General features: G+C 46.6%; 1 protein-coding gene across 1 annotated transcript in view; it reads left to right on the forward strand.

The window, feature by feature from the left end:
- Positions 1–403: 403 nt before the first annotated feature.
- TSPEAR (thrombospondin type laminin G domain and EAR repeats) overlaps positions 404–24,878 on the forward strand; it is a 54,473-nt gene continuing 29,998 nt past the window's right edge. The window contains exons 1-2 of the mRNA XM_060242035.1: positions 404–694; positions 15,907–16,127. Of these exons, the coding sequence (XP_060098018.1) occupies positions 601–694; positions 15,907–16,127 (315 nt within the window). The 5' untranslated portion in view covers positions 404–600. The remainder of the gene's footprint in view (positions 695–15,906; positions 16,128–24,878) is intronic.

Genomic DNA, 24,878 nt, shown 5'->3' on the forward strand with positions numbered 1-24,878 from the left:
CCCTTTTAAAGATCTGCCATCCTTTCTGAACACTGGCTCCACTGGAGAGGGAAATTCCTTTGCTCAGACATTAAAACCCAACCTCAAGAGGGCTGGGCAAAAGATAAAAAGCTCCCAAGGCAGTAGTACTCCTCCTCCTCCTCCTCTGCAAGCTAGTTTCCATTTAAATGTCTGCAAACACAGCCTCCTGCTGTTGCTTACTTTATGGCTGCTGGGAGGTCTCTGCTCCTTGGGGATAGGGCATTTCAGCAATTAAACACCAACCAGCTGAAGAAAAACCATTTTCTGGACTTTCTTCATTGATTAGTACTGAGGAGGGGGATATCTTTTAGCAGTAGCCTAAGAATAAGGTAGACTTAGTGGTTTTAGGGGGATATTGGGAGGAATAGCTGCAGGAGGGAAAGGTCAGCATTGTAGTCACCAGCCTGACACTCACTGCTTCAAGGAGCCATAAAGAACTGGGTCACAGAGAGTCTTCCTACTAGCATGTTTTTGTAAAATCTCTGAAGAACCCTAGAAGAGAGAAAGCTATTTAGAATGAGGAGGTTAAATGATGACCAAGAGGGTTCCCATGCATGGACCTGCTGACCAAGTTCCCCGATGTCTGCTGTGCTGCTGGTTTGGGCTGTGCTCTTGCACTTGGGGATTGACCAGTCTCTGGCCAGAGGAGGCAAGTCATGGGAGCACTGCACAGGTAAGAGCTGTGGCATCAGTACTGATTTCTTAGTGTTTCCTTAGTGACTCTCTGCACTCCATCCTTATGCAAATCTGCCTTCTAAACTGGGATGCCTTTTTTGCTTACAATGCTCAAGACATACATAGCAGCTATTCAAATACAGTGACATCAAACTCTTGTTTTTTAAAAAATGTAAAATTAGGGTTGTCAGGTCCTCCCTGGCCACTGGCAGGGGATGGAGGCGTAGGGTTGCCAGATCCAGGTTGGGAAACTCCTGGAGATTTGAGAATGGAGCCTGTGGAGGACAGGGACCTCAGTGGGGTACAGTGCCATGGACTTCATCCTCCAAAGCATCCATTTTCACCAGTAGATTTCTGTAGTCTGGAGATGAGGGATCCCCAGGTCCCACCTGTAGCCTGACAGCCCTATGTACAATGATTATCAGAAGTAAAGGTAGTGATTTTATTTCCTTAAAACCATTTGCTAGCTTTTGAGTAACACTGGACCTTTTTATCAACTACATACTTTTAGGAGAAAATAATATGCAAAGAGTTCTGTATGGTTTGTTGTTGTATAACCTAATTATAACCTAAATACCTAGGAACTGGATCAGTTTCTCTTAGCTATACTGGCTAGCAAAAGATCACAGAGAATTCCAGCATTACTAAAAGTCCCACAACATTACTGCTTGGGGTTTTTCCATGTCATGCTTTATTGCAGATACGAAGAACATTTGAATGGAAGAGACACTACAGGCAAAATAAAAAGCATCATTGCATTACTTGTGGTAGAATGCAAATCTGACATTAAGTTCCAGCCACGTTATCAAGTTGTGGTCATGTTGCTGGGCCTCCTGAAAACAATGTTGCTATTTTTTACAGTTATTAAACTTTTTGAGCAATATATCAATTTGTCATTTGGTGGGAATTTCTCTCAGCATTCTAAAAGAATATTTGGATTCCCTGCTGTTCCTCTAACTTTTTTTTTTTTTTGCTAGTAGCCATGTTTTCAACTTTGTATTCCTGGGGGAAGCAAAAGATTGGAGCTTGTCAACTATAACCATGGGGAAATGTCCTCCTTTAGTCGTACTGGCTTCAGTGGGATCAAATTGGCTTTGGTTTAAGTGCTCTGATGTCTTGGCTTCTGGCTAACAGCCATTAATCTGCCAGCCTTGGGAGATAAGTGCTGCTTTGCACGTTAAAAATTCCTGTTCAGAAGGCACTGTTTACATATGTTATACATATGCTGGGAAGTGGCATAATTATGGCTTTTCAGTATAAAGCAAAACACTTGCATTTATATATTATGAGCTACAAGCAACACTGACATTAATTTGTAAAAGGAAGTGCCTTCTTCAGAGGAATTTTGTAACATATACAGTAGCCCTAACTCGAAGGCTCAGTTCAAATCTCAGGACTACTTATCCTTGCTAGAAATAGCAGAGTAAGAATACCAGCTCCCAGGTGGGACTTGGGGATCCCTTGGAATTAGAGCGCATCTCCAGACTACAGAGATCAATTCCCCTGGAGAAAATGGATGCTTTGGAGGGTGGACTCTATACATCATACTCCACTGATGCCCCTGTCTTCCCCAGGTTCCATTTCCAAATCTTTCTTAAACTAGATCTGGCAACTTTACCCCTTCCCATTCCCTGCTGGTGGCTAGAGGGAATGTGGCAACCCTATAACCAGAGCTATTTCCACTCTTCTTGTAAGTGTTAGTTTCCAGTAATGCAGCAAGTACACACATTTCCAAGAGCAGGAAAGGGTTCAAGGCTGTTTCTATAAATCACCATTAATTGTTAATACATACTGATAATCGGGGGGGGGGGACTGTAAAGGTCTGTGGCTCAGCAGTAGAGCATCTGGGCATGCAGAAGGTCCTAGGTTCAATCTCCTACATCTGATTACTGACCTGGATAGAGTTATGTTCTGATTTCAGTATAGGGCAGTTTCATGTGTTCAGTAATTGACTTGTTCACTGATTTTCCAGAGGACAAAACCTTGCTTATATACTAAATGATTAGGGTTGCCAAGTCCAATTCAAGAGATATCTGGGGACTTAGGAGTGGAGCCAGGAGACTTTGGGGGTGGAGCCAGGAGACATCAGGGCGGAGCCAAGAACAAGGGTGTGACAAGCATAATTGAACTCCAAGGGAGTTCTGGCCATCACATTTAAAGGAACCGCACACCTTTTTAAATGTCTTCCTTCCATAGGAAATAATGAAGGATAGGGGCACCTTCTTTTGGGGCTCATAGAATGGGACTCCCTGGTCCAATCATTTTGAAACTTGGGAGATACTTTGGGGAGAGTCACTAGATACTATACTGAAAATTTGGTGCCTCTACCTCAAAAAACAGCTCCCCCAGAGCCCCCGAAACCTCCAGATCAATTCCCCATTATACCCTATGAGAATCAATCTCCACATAGAGAATAATGCTCAGCAGACGTGAGAGGATGCAAGGACTACAAGTCCCAGCATGCACCTCACGAAGGGAGGCCAGACTGGAGCAAATAGCAGGCCGGCGGTGGGCAGGTCTTTGTAACTCGGAGGAAGGGAGAAGCTTGAAGCCAGGCAGGGAAAGAGACACGATGCCGTTCCACACACCCCCACCCCCGCTATCAGATTTTTAGGGAACGGGGGATTCGGCTGCTAGTCCAGGGGTCCCCCGGCAGGGCGGGGGGGGGGGGTTGGGAAGCCTATAAATGATGGCATGCAATAGTGAAAGAAGAACCTAAACTGAAGGAGTATTTAGGCATAAACCAAAAAAATAAATACAAAAGAAATGCAAATATATAAATGAAATGGTAAGGATTAAATCTAAAATCTTCCAATAATAAGCCCATGAAGCTGTCTTATACCAAGCCAGTCTATCATGTTCAGTATTGTCTACTCTAACTGAAATCTGCTTTACAGACTCTCAGGCAGGGTCTTTTACATAATCTACCACTGGATTCTCTTAACTGGAGATGTTGAGGAATGTACCTGGGACCTTCTGCATGCAAAGCTGATGATCTACCTCTGAGCCATGGCTACTCCTGCCTCCTCATAAAATTATAATGCCATATAGATTTATCTGGAGATAGAGTTGTAACTAGACATTCTTGACTAATATCTAAAAGTGCCTGGTCACTTTGGGCATGTGTTAATGTTGTGATTACGAGCCTAACTACAGATTATACCATTTTCATGTTGAGTCTAGGTCTGCCACAAGGACTTTCTATCAGATGTATGCCACTAGTTCCCTGATGGAAAGTCAGTAGTCAGGCATGCAAGGTTCTAATTTGGATAGGGACTGCAACACAGTGAACAGGGAGCTTAAGATTCCTGGCCTGTATTTGCCCAGTTGTAGGCTCCACGTGTACAGATGGGGTACATGTAGGTTTCTCCAAAGAGGCAAATAGCAACCCCTGGCCCAATTCCAGTCAGGAAAATGGCACAGAAGAAGGCTTAAAGATCTCCCAACACATGCCACGGTCGTGGTCCAAATCAGGTAACCAAATCAGGACTGAGTTTCCATTAGGGAACTCACAGCATATAGAAATATAGTCTAATAGAAAGTCCTCATGGAGGATAAGAATGTTGTGCAGCATATAGTTATGCCATAGAAAGGATTTGTTTATTATCCTTGGGCAAATTACAATGAACTCAACTTGCAAATGCCCAATGACATAATAAATCTTTTCCAATACATTTTCTTTTCTGTATTTCTCATTAATTTGCCCTTGTTTATACAGTTCAAGTTAACAAGGAGCAAATTAAACAACCCTCTTAATGTCTCCTTATACTCTTCCTTTGCATATAGAAAAGTACAGAGCCATTTAAGTAATTTAAATGTTTCTGCTATACAAAGATGTTATCATTTTTAAAACTGTGGAAATTCATACCTTGGTTTTGAACCTGAAAATCATAACTGCATTCCCATCAGAAATAGTGCTGATCTATACCAGCATGGCCTCAAGGGTGGAAACAACTTGATCATGGAACACTTCTATAATTTCCCCTCCAAGAAAAAAGCACAGGAGGTTTTCAGTTAAACACAATGCACAAATTCTTCCAAGTTCTTTATAGTTTAATCCTGCTACATGAGATGAATCTTTGAAACTAAAAGCAGGCTTTAAAAAGGAGCACCAACACTGGATTTGTAGTGGTGAATGACAGCTGGTGATTTTTGTGCTGCTTGGGATTTTGTGCCTGGATTCTTTTCTTTGGGACCCAACATAGAAATCCCACATCTTAAGTATAGACAACATGCAACTGACCAAATAATCCTCTAAAATGCAAAACCATTTTGTTAGTAACTCTGCCCCACCTCTGGAAAACATTCGATTTTCCTATTGTGCACCTTAAGTGAGCAAGAATCTTTCACACCTGTAAATTGGAATAATGTGCCAGTACTGTGACACTGGCACCAATGTTCATTTGATGCATCAAACAAAACACTAATTTGTATGTTCTGTGTCTGTGCATTAACTGGGGACACTGGTCTGTCTTCAGGAATGTGCATCCTCTGATTTCAGCCAGCCTCTTCTATGTCCTCTTCTATCTCTTTTAAATCTCTGAAATTTGCTCAAGTAGGCATTCTTGGAGGAGATATTGTCTATTTTGTCCCTTTAAAAAGGTCATCTCTTGTTAACTGTAGCTCACATATAGCTCATAGGTTCCTAAATCCCACTTTAAAAGAGTTAAGTAAAGTAATTCAATGAAAGAACTCATCCAGCCTGTTTTAAATTTGAGAGGCTGGAATCCCAATCAAAGGAACTGTGAGTTCTAGGAACTGCAGCTCTCTGTTAGGCCCAGCACATTTGGTTTCATGTGCTAGCCAGGGAAAAAAAAATTGGTCTGATGGACTGACAGAGCACTGCGTGTACTGACAACATCAGGCAACGATCCACTCTAATGTGCTTCAGAGCTGTGAAATACCCCATCCAACACCTGAAGAAGTGTGCGAGCACACAAAAGCTTATACTTTGAATAAAATTTTGTTGGTCTTAAAGGTGCCACTGGACTCAATTTTTTTTGAGTTTTGCACAATTTTTGGAAAGTTGGGAGAGTGGGCACCTTTTTGATCTCCCCAGGCAGGCCATTCCACAGTGTGGGATGTGGATACTGAAAAACACAGAAGAAACAAAAATAACAACTAAGTAACAATAATTTGGTTGCCATTAAAAAGTTCTCACAGCACTGCCTCTTTGATAATCTTTCCAGGTATTTTATAAGCTTGTGCCCTGCTGTTAAAAAAATGCCCCCCAAACATTTTAATAAAAAGTGCAAACAAATATGCATCATAATAAGTGTCAGACAGCAAAGATCAGGGCTGTTTTTTTTAAAACAGGAACGCACAGGAACACAGTTCCAGCTGGCTTGGTGCCAGGGGTGTGTGGCCTAATATGCAAATGAGTTCCTGCTGGAAACATTGCTGAAACAATGGTGATGTCAGAGGGTGTGGCCTAATCTGAAAATGAGCTCCTCCTGGGCTTTTTCTAAAAAAAAAAAAAAGCCCTGGCAAAGATTAATCAATGGAGGACTGACAGAGCTGAGGGAACTAAAATGAGGAAACATCAGTCTCACTGAAAGAAGGTGGTCTTTATCATGTGTCTGAAAACTGGGAGGAATGGGTCCAAAGCATTCCAGAATTTCGGTGCACCAATAAAAATGCCCCTTCTCACACTCACCCACTGTACTTCTGATGGTTGAGGAACATGGAGAATGGCAGCTGGAGAAGATCTTAATATTTGGATATGTTGATATGGTCAATCACTAGATTAAAATCATGTTGTTAATCTCTGTACATCTGCAGGGCTGCACTCTCTCTCTCAAGGAAATCCCAGTTCTATGTTCTTCTGTGTTCCAAATAAACCATACAGTTCAATTTATACAAAGGGTCATGAAGGATTTAACACATCAAAAGCACCAGATACCGTGATACAAAATTGTGCTGCAGGGCAATTTACCTCAGTCCTCCCTGCTTTCTCCTGTGCAGGGCCATCTGAGCTGCTAGCAGAGACACCAGTCTCAATTGCTTTGCCAGAAGAGAGATTTAGACTCCTGTGTAAAGTCAGAATATTTGAAAACGCGCCCCCAGGCATTCCCTGATCTGTATGATGCATGCAACTGTCCTCTTCTCCCTGTTAAAAGTGAAAGAGGGCTCTAGTCAGTTTGCACAACATAAACTGCCTAACCTGCTCTCAAGCAACAGCTGTTGTTCTATAATCATTAATGAGATTGTGTATAATCCCTAGCTGCACTTTAATCATTAAGAGACTCGGTGTAATGAGGGAGGTGAACTGAAAATAACTGCTTTGGTTTTCATATTACATCAATTTTGGAGAACACTGCTCTTCCATCTCTGAGAAATTTGTCTACAAGATGCAGGCGGCTGAGGTAGCCTAAGTGTTTGTGGTAACCTACCACAGTGTGAACCCTTCCACTGAAGAGAATATTATGAAACTAATTAAAGTACAGAACCAGAGATCTCGTAAGACAAATTCACTGCCCCCCCCCCCTTCTTGCAGTTAGTTGATACAGTTTAATCTCACCACCATCCTGTTGGTCTGGGTTTAGAATAAAAATAGAAAATAAAGTAAAAATACAGAAAGTTCAGCTCTTCCCTTACTTACAGCTATGGAAATGGAGTCCAATAGAAGGTCATCTAACACTGGTTTTGAAAGGTGTTCATAGGTAGGACTGTCTCAAAGTATTTTATCCTGACAATAGAACTATAAGAACATTTCTTTGTATTAATTTGCTCTACGGATTGGGGCACCTTAATAGTGAAGTCCAGTAGACAACATAGACTTCCCATCATATGTATAGTTGGCCAGTGTAACATGCAGTGAGGCACTAATAATTAGGGGCATTTCCCAGTGCATGGTTTCTGAGCAGACACTTAAAATTGGAAGGCATAACTTGTATTTTCTAGCTCAAGTGAGCCACCCTGAGCCCGCTTCGGTGGGGTTGGGCGGGATATAAATCGAATGAAATAAATAAAATGTGGTGTAGCATTACTGGAGGATAGGTTGGCCATGTTACTTCTTGGGAACTGAATACAGGAATAGCAGATTTGGTAACAAAGTTGGATGAGAGAATAGTTATAGAATGTCATGCAGTAATATTGTAGATTGGCTTACTAAAAGAAAATAGGTCACAGAGGCATACCTCTGTTGATGTTGGTGAACAGAAATGAACCATCATCTGTGTGGATGGGAAAATTTTGGAGGTGATTTCAGTTGGGCAGGATTCACTGACAGGCTGCTAATGCCAGAACTGCTCTCACAGATTTGTGGAGAAGAACCCCGGTGAGGAACAAGATTTGGTAGCTCTGAGTTGGAAATTCCTGGAGATTTGAGTGTAGACCCTGGAGAGAGTGGGGTTTAAGGAAAGGGGGAACCTTAACAAAATATGAAATGTTATGCAGGATCATTTTCTGGGCCATCTTATAGGAGGAGTTATACAACAGGCATGGTCCAATAGTATTTAGATTTATAAAGATAAAAAGTTCAAATATTCAAATTCAAATATTTCTAGTGACAATTCAAAAACAGCTGTAATTTTAAACATATTATTAATAAAATTATAATATTGTGATTACCCATGAATACCTTTTGTTTCTATTCCCTTTAGGGTAATAATACCATTTAATTTAAACTGCTTTTAAAAAAATAAAATAAAATAAAATAAATCACATAGCTTCTTATGTTAGCATGTTCCCCCCAGGTGAGGTTTCAACATTAATTTTTGCCCCACAGTAAAATATTTGTGAAGACATTTAAAGGTGAATGTTTTCCCTGCTACTGCATTTTGTTTGATGTTGATAGTGTTTGTTTGAAACACTGCAGAAAAAAAATCATATGGTTCCATTGGCACTGGATGATAGTTGCCTGGCCTTTCCAGATGTATTCAATCAAACTGCCTGGTTTTTAAAATATTATGCCATGTGATTCCCCAGGGCCATATGTATTTTGCATTCTTGTGTGAATAATGCAAATATTTGGAAGCTGTACATCTGTGTTGGGAGTGTTATGTATACGTGAATGCTTGTGCATAACAGAGACAGATAGAAATATCTTAGATCAAATGTCTACATTGCCTTAACTCCAAATCAATTTACCACTATCAAAACTGCCCAGTTCTGGGCTCAACTTGGGGTTGCCGGTTGTGGTTTAATGGAACTGTTCTCTCTGTAGATCTGCATACAAATAACATGCTGTGGCCAAATCTTTACCAACTGTTTACAAAGACTCGGAACTTGCCCTTTTAATATCTACAGCAGCTCTGCCTTTATTTTAACAAGCAGATGCATGTTCTATGAAGTATCTTCACTACATGCAAAACTGGCAACAGACTGACAAAGCAAAAGAATGACAATTAGGAGCAAATGTTGGAGTGGAACTGAAACTGGCTCCCATTGAGTGATGAGGGTGGGGTAGGGCTGCCAACTGAAGGTTGGGAAAATCCTGGAGATTTGGGGGTTGAGCCTGGGAAGTCCAGGACTTGAGAAATTGGGGGGGGGGGGGGGCTGAAATGTGGTATAATGTCATAGAGTTCACCCACCAAAAAAACCATTTTGTTTGGGGTAACTGATCCCTGTACTCCGGAGATCTGTTGTAATTCCAGGAGATCTCCAGACCCAATCTGGAAGCTGGCAACATAGCATGGAGTTGCCAACTCCTGCTTAGGAAATTCCTGGTGCTTTGGGGGGAGAGTGTTGGGGAGAGTGGAGTTAGGGGAGGGAGGGAGCTCAGAGGGATGCAATGCTATGAAGTTCATCCTCCAGGGAAACTGATCTCCATAGTCCTGAGATCAGTTGTAATTCTGGGAGAACTCCAGCCCCACCTAGAGGCTGCTAACCTTACCTAAGGAGGAAAAGCTCAATGGAATTCCCTCAGAGAGAAGCAATTGTTGGGGATTGTAGGAGGGGAGTAAAACACTTAATTGCTCATTGTCACCAGCTTTGCCACAGTGATAATCATAAAGAAAAGGCAGTGAGGGAGGGTGCATTGCAGACTAGCTGGTAAGCAGAAATGGCTGCAACTGAGGCCAGTCCAGTTGGAAGTGAGGAAAATAGAGACTTTAAGAGGTAGGGAACCAGGACCAGCCCTCGACTGTCTAACACCCTAGGCATGGCTAACTTCTAGTCCCCCGCCCCACCCCACACTGATAACATCACCGAGTAACACAGAGGGTACACATTTCTGCGCCCTAGGCAATCACCTTGTTTGCCTAGTGGCAGAGCCGGTCTGGTAGGGAACCCTCCAGGATGTCGACTTTTTAACAGGGAGAAACCTCTGGCTAATTAAATGCTTACCTAGACCCCCTCCCCCTGCCTTTAAACTGTTCAAAGCTTCCCCACCTCACTCGAAGAATATTGGAAATGGAAGTCTTAAGAATCTGCTTTCTGAGGCAAGTGGGATCTGTAAAGGACCCTTCCCTTCAGGATTAAACTAACTTTCATCAGGAGCTGCTGTGGTCCAATGGTATGTAGAAGCCCCTTCTGCGAACTCTTTTTTGTGTGTGGACACCCAGGACCTTTTTTAAAGAAAAAGCCCAGCAGGAACTTATTTGCATATTAGGCCACACGCTTGACACCAAGCCAGCTGGAACTGCATTCCTGTGTGTTCCTGCTGAAAAAAAAAGGCCCCGTGGACACCATTTTACAGCAGTAATCATAGATTATGTCTCTTGCCTTTGCTTTCTCCTTTGACAAAGTTTCTCTATTTTCATCCAATAGTAGGGTTGCCAAGTCCAATTAAAGAAAAATCTGGGGACTTTGGGGGCGGAGCCAGGAGACTTTGGGGGTGGAGACAGGAGACATTGGGGGTGGAGCCAGGAACAAGGATGTGACAAGCATAATTGAACTCCAAGGGAGTTCTGGCCATCACATTTAAAGGGACAGCACGCCTTTTTAAATGCCTTTCTTCCATAGGAAATAATTAAGGATAGGGGCACCATCTTTTGGGGCTCATAGAATTGGACCCTCTGGTCCAATATTTTTTAAACTTGGGGGGTATTTTGGGGAGAGGCACTAGCTGCTATTTAACCTGCAATACTATACTACTTAACCTGCCTTCGACAACATATAACTTGCAATAATTGTTACTAGCTAGGAATATCCATAACCTTCCAACCCAAAAAGGACATTTTCATCAGGTTTTTTTTAAAGAGCCCAAAAAGAGGACAGACACACAGAAGAGGCAACCATTTCATATCACAACAAACATGCAGCAAAGATGGTCAAAGAAATTTTTTTTAAAATGTTTACAAAAGTGCTTTTTTAACATTAGGAATTACCTGCTGAATCATTACGGGCGCGTTTCTGACCTAAAATCTCACTACTTCAAGAAACGCAACCCATCCACTCAGCGTCCCCCTGCATTTCAGAGACCTCCGACTGAAGCGGGGACCTCTTCCCACCCCAGTCTCACAGCCCTCAAAAAGGATCCTCCATTTCAGACCACAGTTTCGTCTCCCCCCAACCCCAGAGGAAGCTACTCTAGCCGGCTCTCCTCCTCACCATTTGACCAGGTGGTTCCGGGTCTCCTGGCTTTCCAAGGAGGAAAAGCTTTTTTGAGGGAGGTGGTGGAAAGTGTATTGGGGCCGAAATTCGTCGTCTCCACAAGCAGACATCATCGCAACTGGAGAAGACGCTCGGCTGGTCACCATAGAAACGCGCTCGCTTTCAGCCAGCGCTGTGCAGTGCCTTTGCGTTTTCTGTCCCCGAAGAACCCGCGCCGATAACCATGGTTCCATTTTTTTTTCTTTACAAAAAAAGACTGAGGTCTCATCCAACTGGCGGGAGATCATTTTCTGTCAAATCTAAGGGGAAAGGAGCGTGACTGGAAGTGGGGAATGGTCTCCAAGGATGGATGGGTAGCCGTATTGGTTTGAATGGGCTCAGCCTGGGCGGGGAGGAGCAGCTGCGGTGGGCAGGGAGGGGGCGGCAGCGGCGCAGCGCAGCGGCTTCGCCCGCTCTGAGATGGGGCGGCTGGCCATGCTCCCCGGCGCCGTTTCCTCCCCTCCCCCCGCTTCTGTTTTTGGGGGGAGCGGGGGAAGAGGGTGGAAATCCTGGGGTCCCCCGCTAGAGCGGGAGGATTGGGACCCCTATCCAATAGTCGACCTTTCACCTCCTTCACCTTCTACTTAGTCCTCACAAGACTAAACCCCATCCCCTTCTTATTACTGTGAGCTTACCTGAGCAGTCTTAGCTCCTTCTGAGCTTTGGTCTCCCTAACAACCATCCTACAGCATTTAGCAACCTGTAAGTACTGTTATTCACCCTTCCTTCCATTTCCTAAACACAACCTTCCCTGCTTTCAACTTACCATAGAGCTATCTATTCATCCACATAGGGTTCTTGGAGGAAGAGGCCTTGCTAAGTGAATTAGGGACACTGGGGCAAATTGAGCCTGAAAATGAAGAGGTTGAAGAAGAGTCACAAAAAGCTGCAAATTGACTACTAACATTAAAATCTGCAAATCTGCACAAAGGGTCAAGGAATACAAAGGTCCATGTGATAGTTTTAGAAGGAGTTCTCTATTAGTAAGAATCAGGGCTTTTTTTGAGCAGGAACACACAAGAACACCGTTCCGGCTGGCATGGTGTCAGAAGGTGTGGCCGAATATGCCAGTGAGTTCCTGCTGGGCTTTTTCTAAAAAAAAAAAAAACCCTATATGAAAGAAATTATTGTCATTTATCAATGAAACAAATTTTCTGCTAAGGCTTGCCATGAACCTACCTTGCCATGAAACTTATTGCTCCTTGCTGAAATCTTTGCCCTTTCCTAGTGAAGTCTGAAATTGTGTCTTTGGGAACAGCAAGCACAGTTTGTACAGCACATCCTTAGTTGTTAAAGTTAGTTCATAAAATTGCTAAAACAAAACGTCTAGAACATTCTAAACTTGTTTTGGCTAAACTTAAGAAAATGTATATCACAGTGGTGTCAAACATGTGGCCCAAGGGCCGAGTCAGGCCCCCAGAGGGCTTCTATCAGGCCCGCAAGCAAGTCTGCTTTCTTCTCCCTCTCTCTTGCTTCCTTCAGTTATCAGAGACTGTTAAATAAAATATTGCAAGAGTGCTAATCTTTTAAACATATTTTATTTAAAGCTTTTTTTTTTAAAAAAAATCTTTAATCGTGTTTGTCTGTGTCCTTTAAAAAGTTTATATCTCTGCTACCTGGCATTACATTTTTATGACACACATGGCCTGGTCCAACAAGGTGTCATTTATGTCATATCTGGCCCACATAACAAATGAGCTCAACGCCCCTGGTCTATTATGTTCTCTGAAGCTGAAATGTTATAGAATAAGAACCGCCATTATTTCTCATGTTGTTGTGATAAGCTCAAATAAACGACAATCTTTTAAAAAGATAAAAGCATCCTTAAAATAAGGGATATGTTGCAACTATAGGAGTGGCAGTGGGGGATAGGCAGCCTGCTCTCAACTGAATATCCCTGGCTATTCTATTTCTTTCTGTGTTGGGTAAGATCACCCGGGCACATTGTTATCCAGTGCCGGTCACCAGCTAATCAGTTTCTTCCTCATATGTTGACTGATCAGAATGTGAATGCATGGCCTGTCATCATTCTTCAGTAGCAGCCTGTGTATGTTTTATTTTATTTACTCAATTTCTCCCCATTGGAGATGCATAGCAGCTTATATCATTATCCTCTCTTTCAATTTATTTTCACAGCAACCCTGTGAGATAGGTTAGGCTGAGAATGTGTATCTGACCCAAGGTAGAGCTGCCAGTTCTGGCTTGGGAATACCTAGAGATTTTGGGAGTGGAGCCTGGGAAAGGCAGGGTTTGGGGAGTGGAGGGAGCTCAGTGGGGTATAATGACATAGAGTCCATCTTCCAAAGTAGCTACTTTTTCCAGGGGAATTGATCTTCTTCGTGGTCTCTGTGCCTCACACTCACGGGATAGAGCGCAATCCATTTTGCTCTTCAGTCTTTCCGTCCCTTGATTGTAGGGAAAGCTGTAGCAGTGCTTACGGACAATACCACAGCCCTTTGCTGTGTCAATCGGCAGAGCAGGATGGTTTCTCGCAGACTTTGTGCCCTAGTGATAGAGATGTGGACAGAGTGCCTGGAGCTGGACATTTTTGTGAAGGCTTCTCATCTTCCCGGGGTGCTCAACCTGCAAGAAGATTCCCTGAGCAGGGGAGTCGTATCTCCCCATGAATGGAAAATACAATGGCGTTTTCTCCAACCAGTGGTCCGGCAGTGGGGCTATCCCCAGATCAACGTTTTCGCAATGGCTCTGAATTGGAAGTGTCCCTTGTTTTGCACCAGGGGATGGTTGGACCCAACATCCTTGGGGGACGGTCTTCTGTTCCCTTGGAAAGGTCTTTTTCTTTACATGTTTCCACCTCTTCCACTACTTACAAAGGTAGTCAACAAGATTCAGAGGGAGCAGCTGAGGTGCATTCTGGTAGCGCCATGGTGGCCTTGGCAGAACTGGTTTCCGATCCTGCTCAAACTCGTGCAGGGAGTTTTCCATCATTTCTCAGCAAAGCCAGATCTCCTGTTGACCCAAGAAGGCCAAGTACTCCACCACAATGTGCCCCACTTGAAGCTGACGGCCTGGTTCATCGACCCCAAGGGTTCTCAGATAGGGTCCAGCAAGTTCTTCTGAACAGCAGGAAGTTGTCTACTAGATGCTTCTATGCGATAAAATGGGCTAAGTTCGTCCAGTTCTTGTCTGCTACTGATGTCCCACCCCGGTTGGTGCGCTTACATGTGATTTTCGTTTTTCTTTCATCTCTTGTCGATGCTGGCCTCGCCTTTTTCTCGGTGAAGGTTTATTTGTCAGCTGTATCTGCCCAGCATGAACCGATTGAGGGACATTCAGTATTTGCACATCCTCACTCGAAACAGTTTCTGAAGGGACTCCTCAGGCTGCATCCTCCCACGAGATCACCTCCACAGTTGTGGGATTTGCCTTTAATCCTGGATAGGCTGACTAGGTGACCCTTTGAACCAATGGCGACCTGTTCCCTACAACTGCTATCCTGGAAGACTGCATTTTTTATTGTGATTACGTCAGCGTGAAGGGTGGGAGAACTCAAGGCTATGCGTTGCGACCACCCTTTCTTAGTCTTTCACAAGTCAGGGGTGTCTTTGGCTCCAGATGTTTCGATTCTCCCTAAGGTGATTTCCCAGTTTCACCTCACTTTGGATGTCTGGTTCCCCTCATTTTACCCGATGCCTACCTCTGATGAGGAGCAGCAGCTGCATGCACTAGATGTGAAGCGTGCACTGCTTTTCCATTTGAGTCGCTCAAAGAGCTTCCAAAAGGACTCACATCTTTTTGTGTCCTATGCTGCTCCTTGGTTGGGCTACAAAATCTCTTCTCAGAGACTCTCGAAGTGGCTTACTGAGACTTTGTTACCTTCTAGCGAAAAAGCCATTGCCTGGACCCGTCCGAGGACACTCTACTAGGGCTATGGCAACGTCAATGGCGTTCCTGAAGGGCGTATCCTTGACAGATGTTTGCAAGGCAGCCACATGGTCTTCTCCTCACACCTTCATGAAGCATTACGCTCTGGATGTGCGTACACAGCAGAGAACTAGATTGGGAGCTGTAGTGCTGCAAACTGTTTCTTCTGGTTGACCATCTACTCCCGCCTCCAGGTATGTCATGAGTGTGAGGCACAGAGACCATGAAGAAGATAAACAGGTTGCTTACCTGTAACTGATGATCTTCGAGTGGTCATCTGTGCATTTACACTACCCACCCACCTTCCCCACTGCTGACGGTCTCCCTACTTTAGGGGCTTCCAGCAGTCAGGAAGGAACTGGTGGGATCCTCGCGCTGGTCCTTGTGAGCATGCGTATTGGGGCTTCTGCACATGCTTACTGGGGCTGAGCATGAAAAATCCCAGGCTTTTTAGGTACCGATCCAGGGATCAGCACAGGTGCTCTATCCCATGAGTGTGAATGCACAGATGACCGCTCGAAGATCATCAGTTACAGGTAAGCAACCTGTTTATCTCTGTAGTCTGGAGATAAGTTGTACTTCCGGGAGATATCCAGGCCTCACCTGGAGGCTGTCAGTCCTAGCCTACAGTTACCTAGCAAGCTTCCATGGCAGAGTTGGGTTCAAATCTGGGTCTCCCAGATCCTAGCTTGACACTCTAACTACTACACCAAACTGTGTAGTGGTCTGTGTAGCAGTTTGCTGTACTCTCACCTTCAATGATATGGCTTTGTGGTTTTTCTGGTGTAGACTTGCGTCCCTTGGATATTCTTGCTGAAGTGATTCCTGTGAATGGGGTGAAGAATGGAATACGGATGATCCAAATCCAAGGGGCACGTGGCTTCCAGTTCTCTGCAATGCGCCCCCGCTTTCTCAGTTTTCCAGCATCACGGATTTTCATTTACTGTGATCTCTTCCCAGAGGAGTTTTCTATTGTATTCACCCTGAAAGCTTTCCATATGCAATCCAAGGTAAGCAACATGGTGGAGTGTATATTAGAGTAGAATCAAATATCTACAAGTAGGATCACAGCATTAATTGTCCAGTCATTAATTCATTTATTGCGAACATTTCTATGCTACCTCTTGAGAGTCCTGGTTTTTAGCAGTTTCTAAGATTAGATGAGAATATCTAGAAAGCTTTTACCTCATGCCATTCAGGACACTATAAAACCAAGCAGTTTTGAAGGTTGTTTTAGAGTAATTAACAGTATTGGAAATAGTACTTTTTTTCTAGCTTTGGCTGTCTGCATTTTTTTTTGTTTAGGCATTTATTTTTAAATTTTGTTTTGTGTTGCTTTGACTGCCTTTAGAAGACAAGCAGGAGTGAACTGTTTTGAACAAATATGGTAAGCCACCGTGGTAAACATGGTGTTGGATTAGATGGAACTTTGGTATAATCCATCAGCATGTTTCTTAAGTACCTCCTGCTACAAACTGTAACTGGCACAACTTGTAAGCATGTTTATTTAAGTGTAAATTTCACTGAAATTATTGAGGTGTGAGTAGATGTGTTTAGAAATGAGATACTAGACAATTTCACTGTGTGTGGTGATATTAAAGCCAAGTTATGCAATCTATAAAATGGAATTTTCAGTGCTTCAGGTAGTGGTATAAAACTGTCATAGATAACAAGATATAATTCTTAATTGGATGAGTGATGTATTTTATTAAATTATATATATATATATACTAAAACCCACCACTTTGACAAACATCCAGGAATTTGCTAATTATTTTCCTTTTATGATTACAGAGAAAGTACAGAAAACAAAATGCAATCTAGGAGTAACATTATTTGGAAGAAAGCCGTAATACAATCAAGGGTACTTTCTTCCAAGGAAATACTTTTATTTAAATTTATTTAACAATATGTTATGTAAATTTATTTTTCAGTCCAGAGTTGGCATCCCATTAGTGTGTTTCTTGGTGTCTTCTTCCCTTTCTCTTCTGTGGGTGTAAAGTGCTGTCAAGTCACAGCCAATTTATGGCAGTCCCATAGGGTTTCCAAGGCAAGAGATGCACAGAGGTGGTTTGCTGTCACCTACTTCTGTGTAGTAACCCTGGCCTTCCTTGGTGGTCTCCCATCCAAGTACTCACCAGGGCTGACTCTCCTTAGCTCCTGAGATCTGAGGGATCAGACTAGTCTGGGCTAGTCAAGTCAGGGCTTCTTTTCTATATCAAATGAATAAGGCACTTCTGTAGAATGAGGAAGTGGTAGCAGTGTTTTTTTTTCAACATTTAACCAAATGGATGACTTGCAAAGAACATAATACCTGTCTGCTAGTATACTAAAAGCTTATGTTTCAGATACTGATGTATTTGCATAGGGTTGCTATGTCCCCTTGTTGTGTTGGCAGGGGATTTGGGGGGCATTCTGGGATGTCCCTAATGCAATAACATCACCCAGAAGTGACATCATCACATAAGGAATGTTGCATGACAATGCTTTGGTTTTGAGGCAAAACTCTATGGTAAAACTGGCTTCAAACCACAGAATTTCCCCCTCAAACCAGAGCATCATTGTGCAATATCCTCAACAAGACATTATTTTCAGGTGACATTATTGCATTTGGGATGTTGTGCAGCAACATTGTTGTTTGGGGGTGTGGATTCCCCCACCAGTTAGCTGGCTGGCAATGGGGAGAAACCCCCAAAATTGGGAAACCTCTGCTGGAACTTGGGGACTAAGCAACCACACAAAAAAAAGTCACACGGAAAGAAGGAATGGGGAGAAAACTGTAAAGCTCTGTGTATAGCCGGCTTAGCCACCTCTCAGCAACAATAATTTTTATATCTTCAATAAAGTTCTGTTAAACACTCTTATGTTGCAAATCCAGTTTATTATTCCATATAGCAATAAGCCTTAGAAAAATGTGGACTGATACAGGTTTACATGCCATACATCCACAAGATACATTCTTCTTCAGCTGTGGGACTGGCAACCCTATTGGCAGTGCAATCTGAAGAACACTTTTCTGGGAGTATATGGAACAGCCCCACTGTGATGGACAAGAGGCTGTCCGTCCCCTGAAAGGAAAACAAAAAACAGCCACTCAGCCATTTCATCCCTGAACCTATGGGAGTGCTGCACCAGCATCCAATCACCTTTCAAGGAATGTAGAAGGGAAAGCACAGTGGGAATTCATTCAGATTTGCCTCAGGGAGAATGCAGTCAAAGTTTGGGGTCTGCTTTACCAAAAGAGCAGATAGTTTGAAGGGTAACTCTACAAGAAAATAGGTACCTAGTTTTTAGGCTGTGTCTGGTGATGGTCGCATCTGTACCATTTGACTCTTGGGAAAGGGCAGGCTGGTGTGGGTGGAATCCTATGTGTGTAAAATGATCCAACCTAGCACCTAGTCCTGAAAGCCTCCTTGTATGTGTGTAACGTACTCGAAGCGGAGACGAGAGTAGGGCAACATGGTTTATTAGGAGCACGTTGCAAGAGAGGGAACACACGGGCCGGGTCCCGCTTATATACAATCCCCGGTACAGCCTACAGGGTTGGTCAGGCCAATCCTGACCCGTTGAACTTCCCGCCACAGCTGTTGATGGGCGGGGAGATTCGCGCCCTGCGCTCGGTCGCATATTATTTACTGATACACTACACCCCTCCCCCCCTGGTTAATGAACATAGTCTTGCAGATATGCGGGAGGTCGGCGCTCTCTGGTGGACCGTCTGGGGAGGTCCTGTGGGGGAGGCGCCGCCACCGCATCTGATGCTGCGGGGGACCCTGGTGCGGACGGTGGCGGCCGGACTGGTTCTTCGGCACCTTCGGGCTCTGGCGGTTCCGGTGCTACCTGGGCCGGCGTTAGGGGTGATGGGGCCGCGTCCTCCGGTCGGTCCCCGATGAGCTCCTCTCCGGCTCTTGCCTCTTCTGTGTCTGCCAGTTCCTCTGGTAGCGTGCGGCGCCTCAATTGGTCTATGTGCCGCCGTAGTACCTGGCCCCCCTCAGTTGATATGTCGTAATGGCGGGACCCGGTGACTCGTAGCACTCGGCCCGCCACCCAATTGGGCCCCCTGGCGTAGTTTCGGGCGTAAACCGGGTCGCCCGCGAAGAAACCCCTGACTGCGTCCCGGACCTCGGGGCTCTCTCGGGTGTCTGACGCCCGGTCAGGGTGTAGTCTGTCCAGCCGAGTTATGAGCTTTCGCCCCATGAGGAGCTCGGCCGGGCTAACCCCTGTGACCGGGTTGGGGGTGATCCTATTGTCGAATAGGAATGCTGCTAATCGGTGGTCCCAGTCTCCCTGTACAATACGGCCCAGGGCTTCCTTGGTGGTGCGGACCATCCGCTCTGCCTGGCCGTTGGTGGCTGGGTGGAAGGGGGCCGACCTTATGTGCCTAATAAGGTATCGCTGGAGGAACGCCTGGAAGTCTGCGGACGTGAAAGCGGTCCCATTGTCCGAGACTATGGTGTCCGGGATACCGTGTGTGCTTAAGACCCTGCGTAATGCTCGAATTGCGGCTGCGGACGAGGTGGACCCTACGGGGATGACCTCGAGCCATTTGGTGTAAACATCCACAATTATCATGAAGATCTGCCCCTGGAATGGCCCCGCGAAGTCGAGGTGGAGTCTCGACCATGATTTCCTGGTGGACTCCCACCTAGTGGCGGGGGCGCTGGGAGGCTCGGGCCGCGACTCTTGGCACGTCTGGCACCTGCGGACCCAACTCTCTATTTCCCCGTCCATTCCCGGCCACCAGACGTAGCTTCTGGCCAGGGCCTTCATGCGAACTATGCCGGGGTGGGTCTCATAGAGGGATTCTAGAACACGCCTTTGCAGCGGGGGCGGAATCACCACCCTACTCCCCCATAGTAGGCACCCCTTGTGTGCCGCTAGTTCCTCCCTCCTGACCTTATAGGGTTTGAAATCTTCCCCCATGTTCCCCTCTGGCCACCCCCTCACCACCCAGTCGAGCACCCGTGCAAGTGTCTTATGTTTCTGGGTGGCCTTGGCGACCTCCGCTGCGTGAAGGGGCGGCTCTGGGAGGCTTTCCATCAGCATGACCTGGTGTGCGGGGGCGGGGTCTGGACCCGTTTCCGGAAGCGGCGAGCGGCTGAGCGCGTCAGCGTGACCCATAGCCTTGCCGGCCCGGTGTACCAGTGTGTAAGTGTAGGAGTTGAGGAATTGATTCCACCTCAACACGCGCTGTGACAGGATTTGGGGGGTTTGTCGATCTGGGGCCAGCAGGCCTAAGAGGGGCTTGTGGTCCGTGGCTATGGTGAACCTCCGCCCGTACAGATACTCATGGAACTTGCGGACCCCCGCCACGATCGGCAGAGCCTCCTTGTCTATTTGCGCGTAATTGCGCTCTGCCGGTGTCAGTGTGCGGGAGTAGTACGCTACCGGCACCTCCCTCCCGTCCGGGAGTTGGTGCCCCAGGACTGCTCCCACCCCATACGGCGACGCATCGCAAGCCAAGATGACGGGGAGGCCCTCGTCAAAATGGTGGAGCACCGCGTTGGACACCAGAACGTCCTTGACCGCCTGAAACGCGGCGGCTTGTCGTTTGCCCCAAACCCAAGGGGCTTTTTTATCCAGTAGGCGGTGAAGGGGCTCTGCTAGGGCTGCCTTGTGGGGGAGGAATGAGTGATAAAAGTTAAGGACCCCCAAGAAGCTTTGTAGCTCCGCTTTGCAGGTGGGGGCCGGAGCTTGCACGATGGCCCGTGTCTTTTCTTCCGTGGGGTGGATACCCGCTGCGTCCACGGCGAACCACAGGAACTCCACCCGCGGAACCCCCAGCAGGCACTTCTCCCTCTTGACTTTTAGCCCCGCAGCCTGGAACCGGCGGAGCACCTCTCTTAGGCGGTTGCCGAATTCTTCGGGGTCCGGGGCGGCGACTAAAACGTCATCGAAGAATGGCTGGACTCCGGGGATCCCTTTAAGGAGAGCGTCCATTATACTCTGGAAGATCCCCGGAGCGACGCTTACCCCGAACTGTAGCCTCCTCACCCGGAAGGCCCCCCTGTGCGTTACTATCGTTTGGGCTTCCGCCGTCTTAGCATCTACCGGGAGCTGTTGGTAGGCCTGTGCCAGGTCCAGCTTCCCGAAGATCTTGGACCCCGCTAGGGCCGCCAGAACGTGGTTTACCACCGGCACTGGGTAGGGGTTATCCTGCAGTGCCTTGTTTATCGTGCATTTATAGTCTGCACAGATCCGCACCTCCCCGTTTGGCTTGATGGGGGTTACGATGGGGGTCTCCCAGGTGGCATAGTCCACAGGCTCCAGGACACCCTGGGCTGTGAGGCGGTCTAGTTCGGCCTCTATTTTTGGCTTTAAAGCGAACGGGACCCTCCTTGCCTTGAGCCGGATCGGCCTGACCGTGGGGTCTAGGGGCAGGGAGATGGCCGGCCCCTTGTAGCTTCCCAGGGACCCATCGAATACTTCGGGGAACTCTTTGCAAATCTCCCCGAACCCGCTGGGCGTTAAGGTTTGCCCCACCCCCTCCACGCGTATCCCCAAGGGTTTGAACCAATCCAGCCCCAGCAGGGTGGCAAGTTGGCGCTTTACCACCAGGATGTCCAGCGGCCCGTAGAAGGACCCCCTCTCAACTTGCACCCGCGCCCACCCCGCGATTTGCACCGGGTTCTTCTGAAAGTCCCGGAGTATGAAGTTCGCCGGCCGTAGTTGCAGCCGCTGCCGGGGGCACAGTTCCCTCAGGGTCTCCTCCGCTATGAGGGAAATGGAGGAACCTGAGTCCACCTCCATTTGGCAGGGGTTCCCTTCGATGAGGACTGCCACTTTAATTTTATCGGGGGTGGCGTGGGGCAAGTTCAGTACCTGTAGGGACGTGGAGTCTGCTGAGTGGGACTCCGCTGACTCGTGGTGCGTGGTCGGCCTCCGACGGTTGAGCTTGGCCCGGCAAGCCCTGGCGATGTGGCCGGTCTTCCCGCAACTCCGGCAGTCCCAGGTCCGGTACTGGCAGTCTCTCCGATCGTGGGAGTCGCCGCAGCTGGCGCACTTGGTGGCCGGAACCCTCTCCGACGCTGGTGGTCGATCGGCCGCTCGGGGGCGTTGGGCCGCTCTGCTGGGTGGGCCGGCGGGGCGACGCAGCTGGTAGGCTTCTCTCTCCTCCATGCGGTCGTGGTCCAGCTCCTCGTGGTGGACGGCGTCTGACCGGGTCTTGGGAAAGGTCCTCTCGAACGCCACCACTTCGCTGAAGGCGCTCTGGAGGGTGAGCTCTTCTTTGGCGAAGAGCTTCTGTTGGAGCCTCTCGTCGCGGAGGCCCCACGTGAATCTGTCGGCCAGGGTGTCTTCCAGCTGGGGGAAGTTGCAGTTCCCGGCGATCTTGCGGAGGGCCGCCAGATAGTCGGCGGCCGATTCTCCTGCCGCCTGGTCCCTCCTGTGGAACAGGAATCTGCGAGCCACCCGGGAGGGCTGCTGCAAGAAGTGGCCCGTGAGGAGTCTGATGATCTCCTCGTAGGATTTCTCCGCCAGGCGGGCGGGCGCCGAGAGACCCTTTGCGATCTCGAACGTGGCAGGCCCGCATACGCTCAGGAGAACATCCCTCTTTGCTCCGGCGTCGGTAACCTTGTTGGCCCGGAGGTAGAACTCGACCCGTTCCGAGTAGGACTCCCAGCCCTCTGGATTTGCGGGGTTGAAGGGCTCGAGGTGGCCGGTGATTCCGCCCTGGTTGGCCATGGTGGCGGCGGCGGTCGTGGCCGGTCGTTCGTTGCCCAAGATCTCCGTCGTAGCCGATAAGGCTAGAATCCTACCTTCGTTGCCAGTGTAACGTACTCGAAGCGGAGACGAGAGTAGGGCAACATGGTTTATTAGGAGCACGTTGCAAGAGAGGGAACACGCGGGCCGGGTCCCGCTTATATACAATCCCCGGTACAGCCTACAGGGTTGGTCAGGCCAATCCTGACCCGTTGAACTTCCCGCCACAGCTGTTGATGGGCGGGGAGATTCGCGCCCTGCGCTCGGTCGCATATTATTTACTGATACACTACAATGTGCAAGCACTAAAGAGAATTCAAACCACACTCTGAAGCCTAACTAGTTCAAACTTATGTCCCTCAGCCAGGTTTCTCCTTTGACTACTGAGAGATCTGTGCTGTTGATCTGTACTGTAAAACCAACCTGTGAATAAATAAATATTATTTAATTATCTGTATACAATTCTAGCCACAGTGATCTCTGTTTTCTTCTTGTTCATCACAAAAATTAGCTTATGGCAATGAACCCACTTACTGTCCTAAGAACGTCTTGTAACTGAGGGGAAGGTTTATATTTCAAAACAAACTTGGTTCCCCGGGAAGCTGTGCGACTCCCCTCAGCTACAAGAAAGGGTTGACCCATGAACTCTGTTCTATCTTAGCCCTCTAAGATATCAGCACACAATGATTGCCTTGCGTCTCTACCTGGTGACATGCTGCACTCCAGAGTCAGCCTGGAGGGATTTTCTGGTGCCTCTGGTTTGGTACAATGCCACCAACTCATCAATTTCTGAAATTTCCACCAAGAGGGCCAACACTCTTAGCTTTCCTTCTGTGTTATCATTTAAAGGCTCTACCCAGTGCTCATGTCTTCCACTACCCAACTACTGGTTACCATGGGAATGGCTTGCCACACTTGCTTGCTCCCGGGGAAATAGCAATTTAGCAACCAACTTCCTCCCTTCCCCTAGTGCTCATTTTAGATAGAATGTTTAAACAGTGAAGGTTTATGTGGTATGGAGGGCAACCACCAGCATTAAAAACAGTAAAGGATTTATTGAAAATGGAAAGTCCATGCTCTGCACAGCAATGCATCAAACGAAGTGGAAACACAGTCCTCTGCCTCTTACCCTCATGCACTAGCTGATTGGTTCTAAGGCAGGCTCCTTAAACTTAAAAGTTACAGCATTCTAAAAGCTTCCATTACCTTGGAGTCTTGGTCTGGGCCGCATGCCTTTTCTGTCCTGCATGTGGCAATGGCCACCATTCAAGATGGAGCCCAATATGATAGCTCTCTCCTGCAAGCTATCCCCAGTTGGAACCAAATAGAATGGGCTCTATTCCCATCATGCCAGGGGAATTTATCTTCTTTATCTGCCCACCCCCATGGGTCATATCTTTCCTTCCTGAGTTCCCCAGGAAGATATCATCTAGCCTTCTACATTCCAAATATCTGTTACCTTCTAAGTGTCAGATTCCAGCTAAGGTGTGAGCTGGACACTTCATTGTCTTTAGCTGGGGGATCCATGCATTTATAAAGCTTTGATGGCTGGGTATGCATCAGGATGGGTGATACTTGGGAGCAGTCAGCTTTCCTGTGCCTATTTGTCTTCTGGCAATGGGAAACAATACTTTAAAAACCAAGTGTGTGGGGGGGCAGGGGCGGGGGAGATGCAAGCCCCAAACCTCAAAATATTGGGATGTAGCCATGAAGTTAAGGATTTTGAGCAGATCTGCTTGGGCTTGCACTGTAGACAGCCTTGCAGCATGTATTGTAGGGCATCACTGCCTTCTCATGAGCACATTTTCTTAACTGTCAGATGAATACAGATTTATGTTGTGGGAGGGACATACTGAAACTATCCTGTTAATGAAACCTGCAATAGGGAAGTTTACTGTTAGAAGTCATTTGAACATAAACCCTTACGTTCTCTTTCAGTAATACATCAGCCTTTAAAAGACTATGTTTTTCTTCTTTAATGTCAGTAAAATCAATACAATACAAGTTGAATGGAATAGAAGGAATTACTCATGATCTGAAGATGTGCTAAAATTGAAAGA

Source organism: Heteronotia binoei, chromosome 6 (genome assembly GCF_032191835.1).
Source record: "Heteronotia binoei isolate CCM8104 ecotype False Entrance Well chromosome 6, APGP_CSIRO_Hbin_v1, whole genome shotgun sequence".
Classification (NCBI taxonomy): domain Eukaryota; kingdom Metazoa; phylum Chordata; class Lepidosauria; order Squamata; family Gekkonidae; genus Heteronotia; species Heteronotia binoei.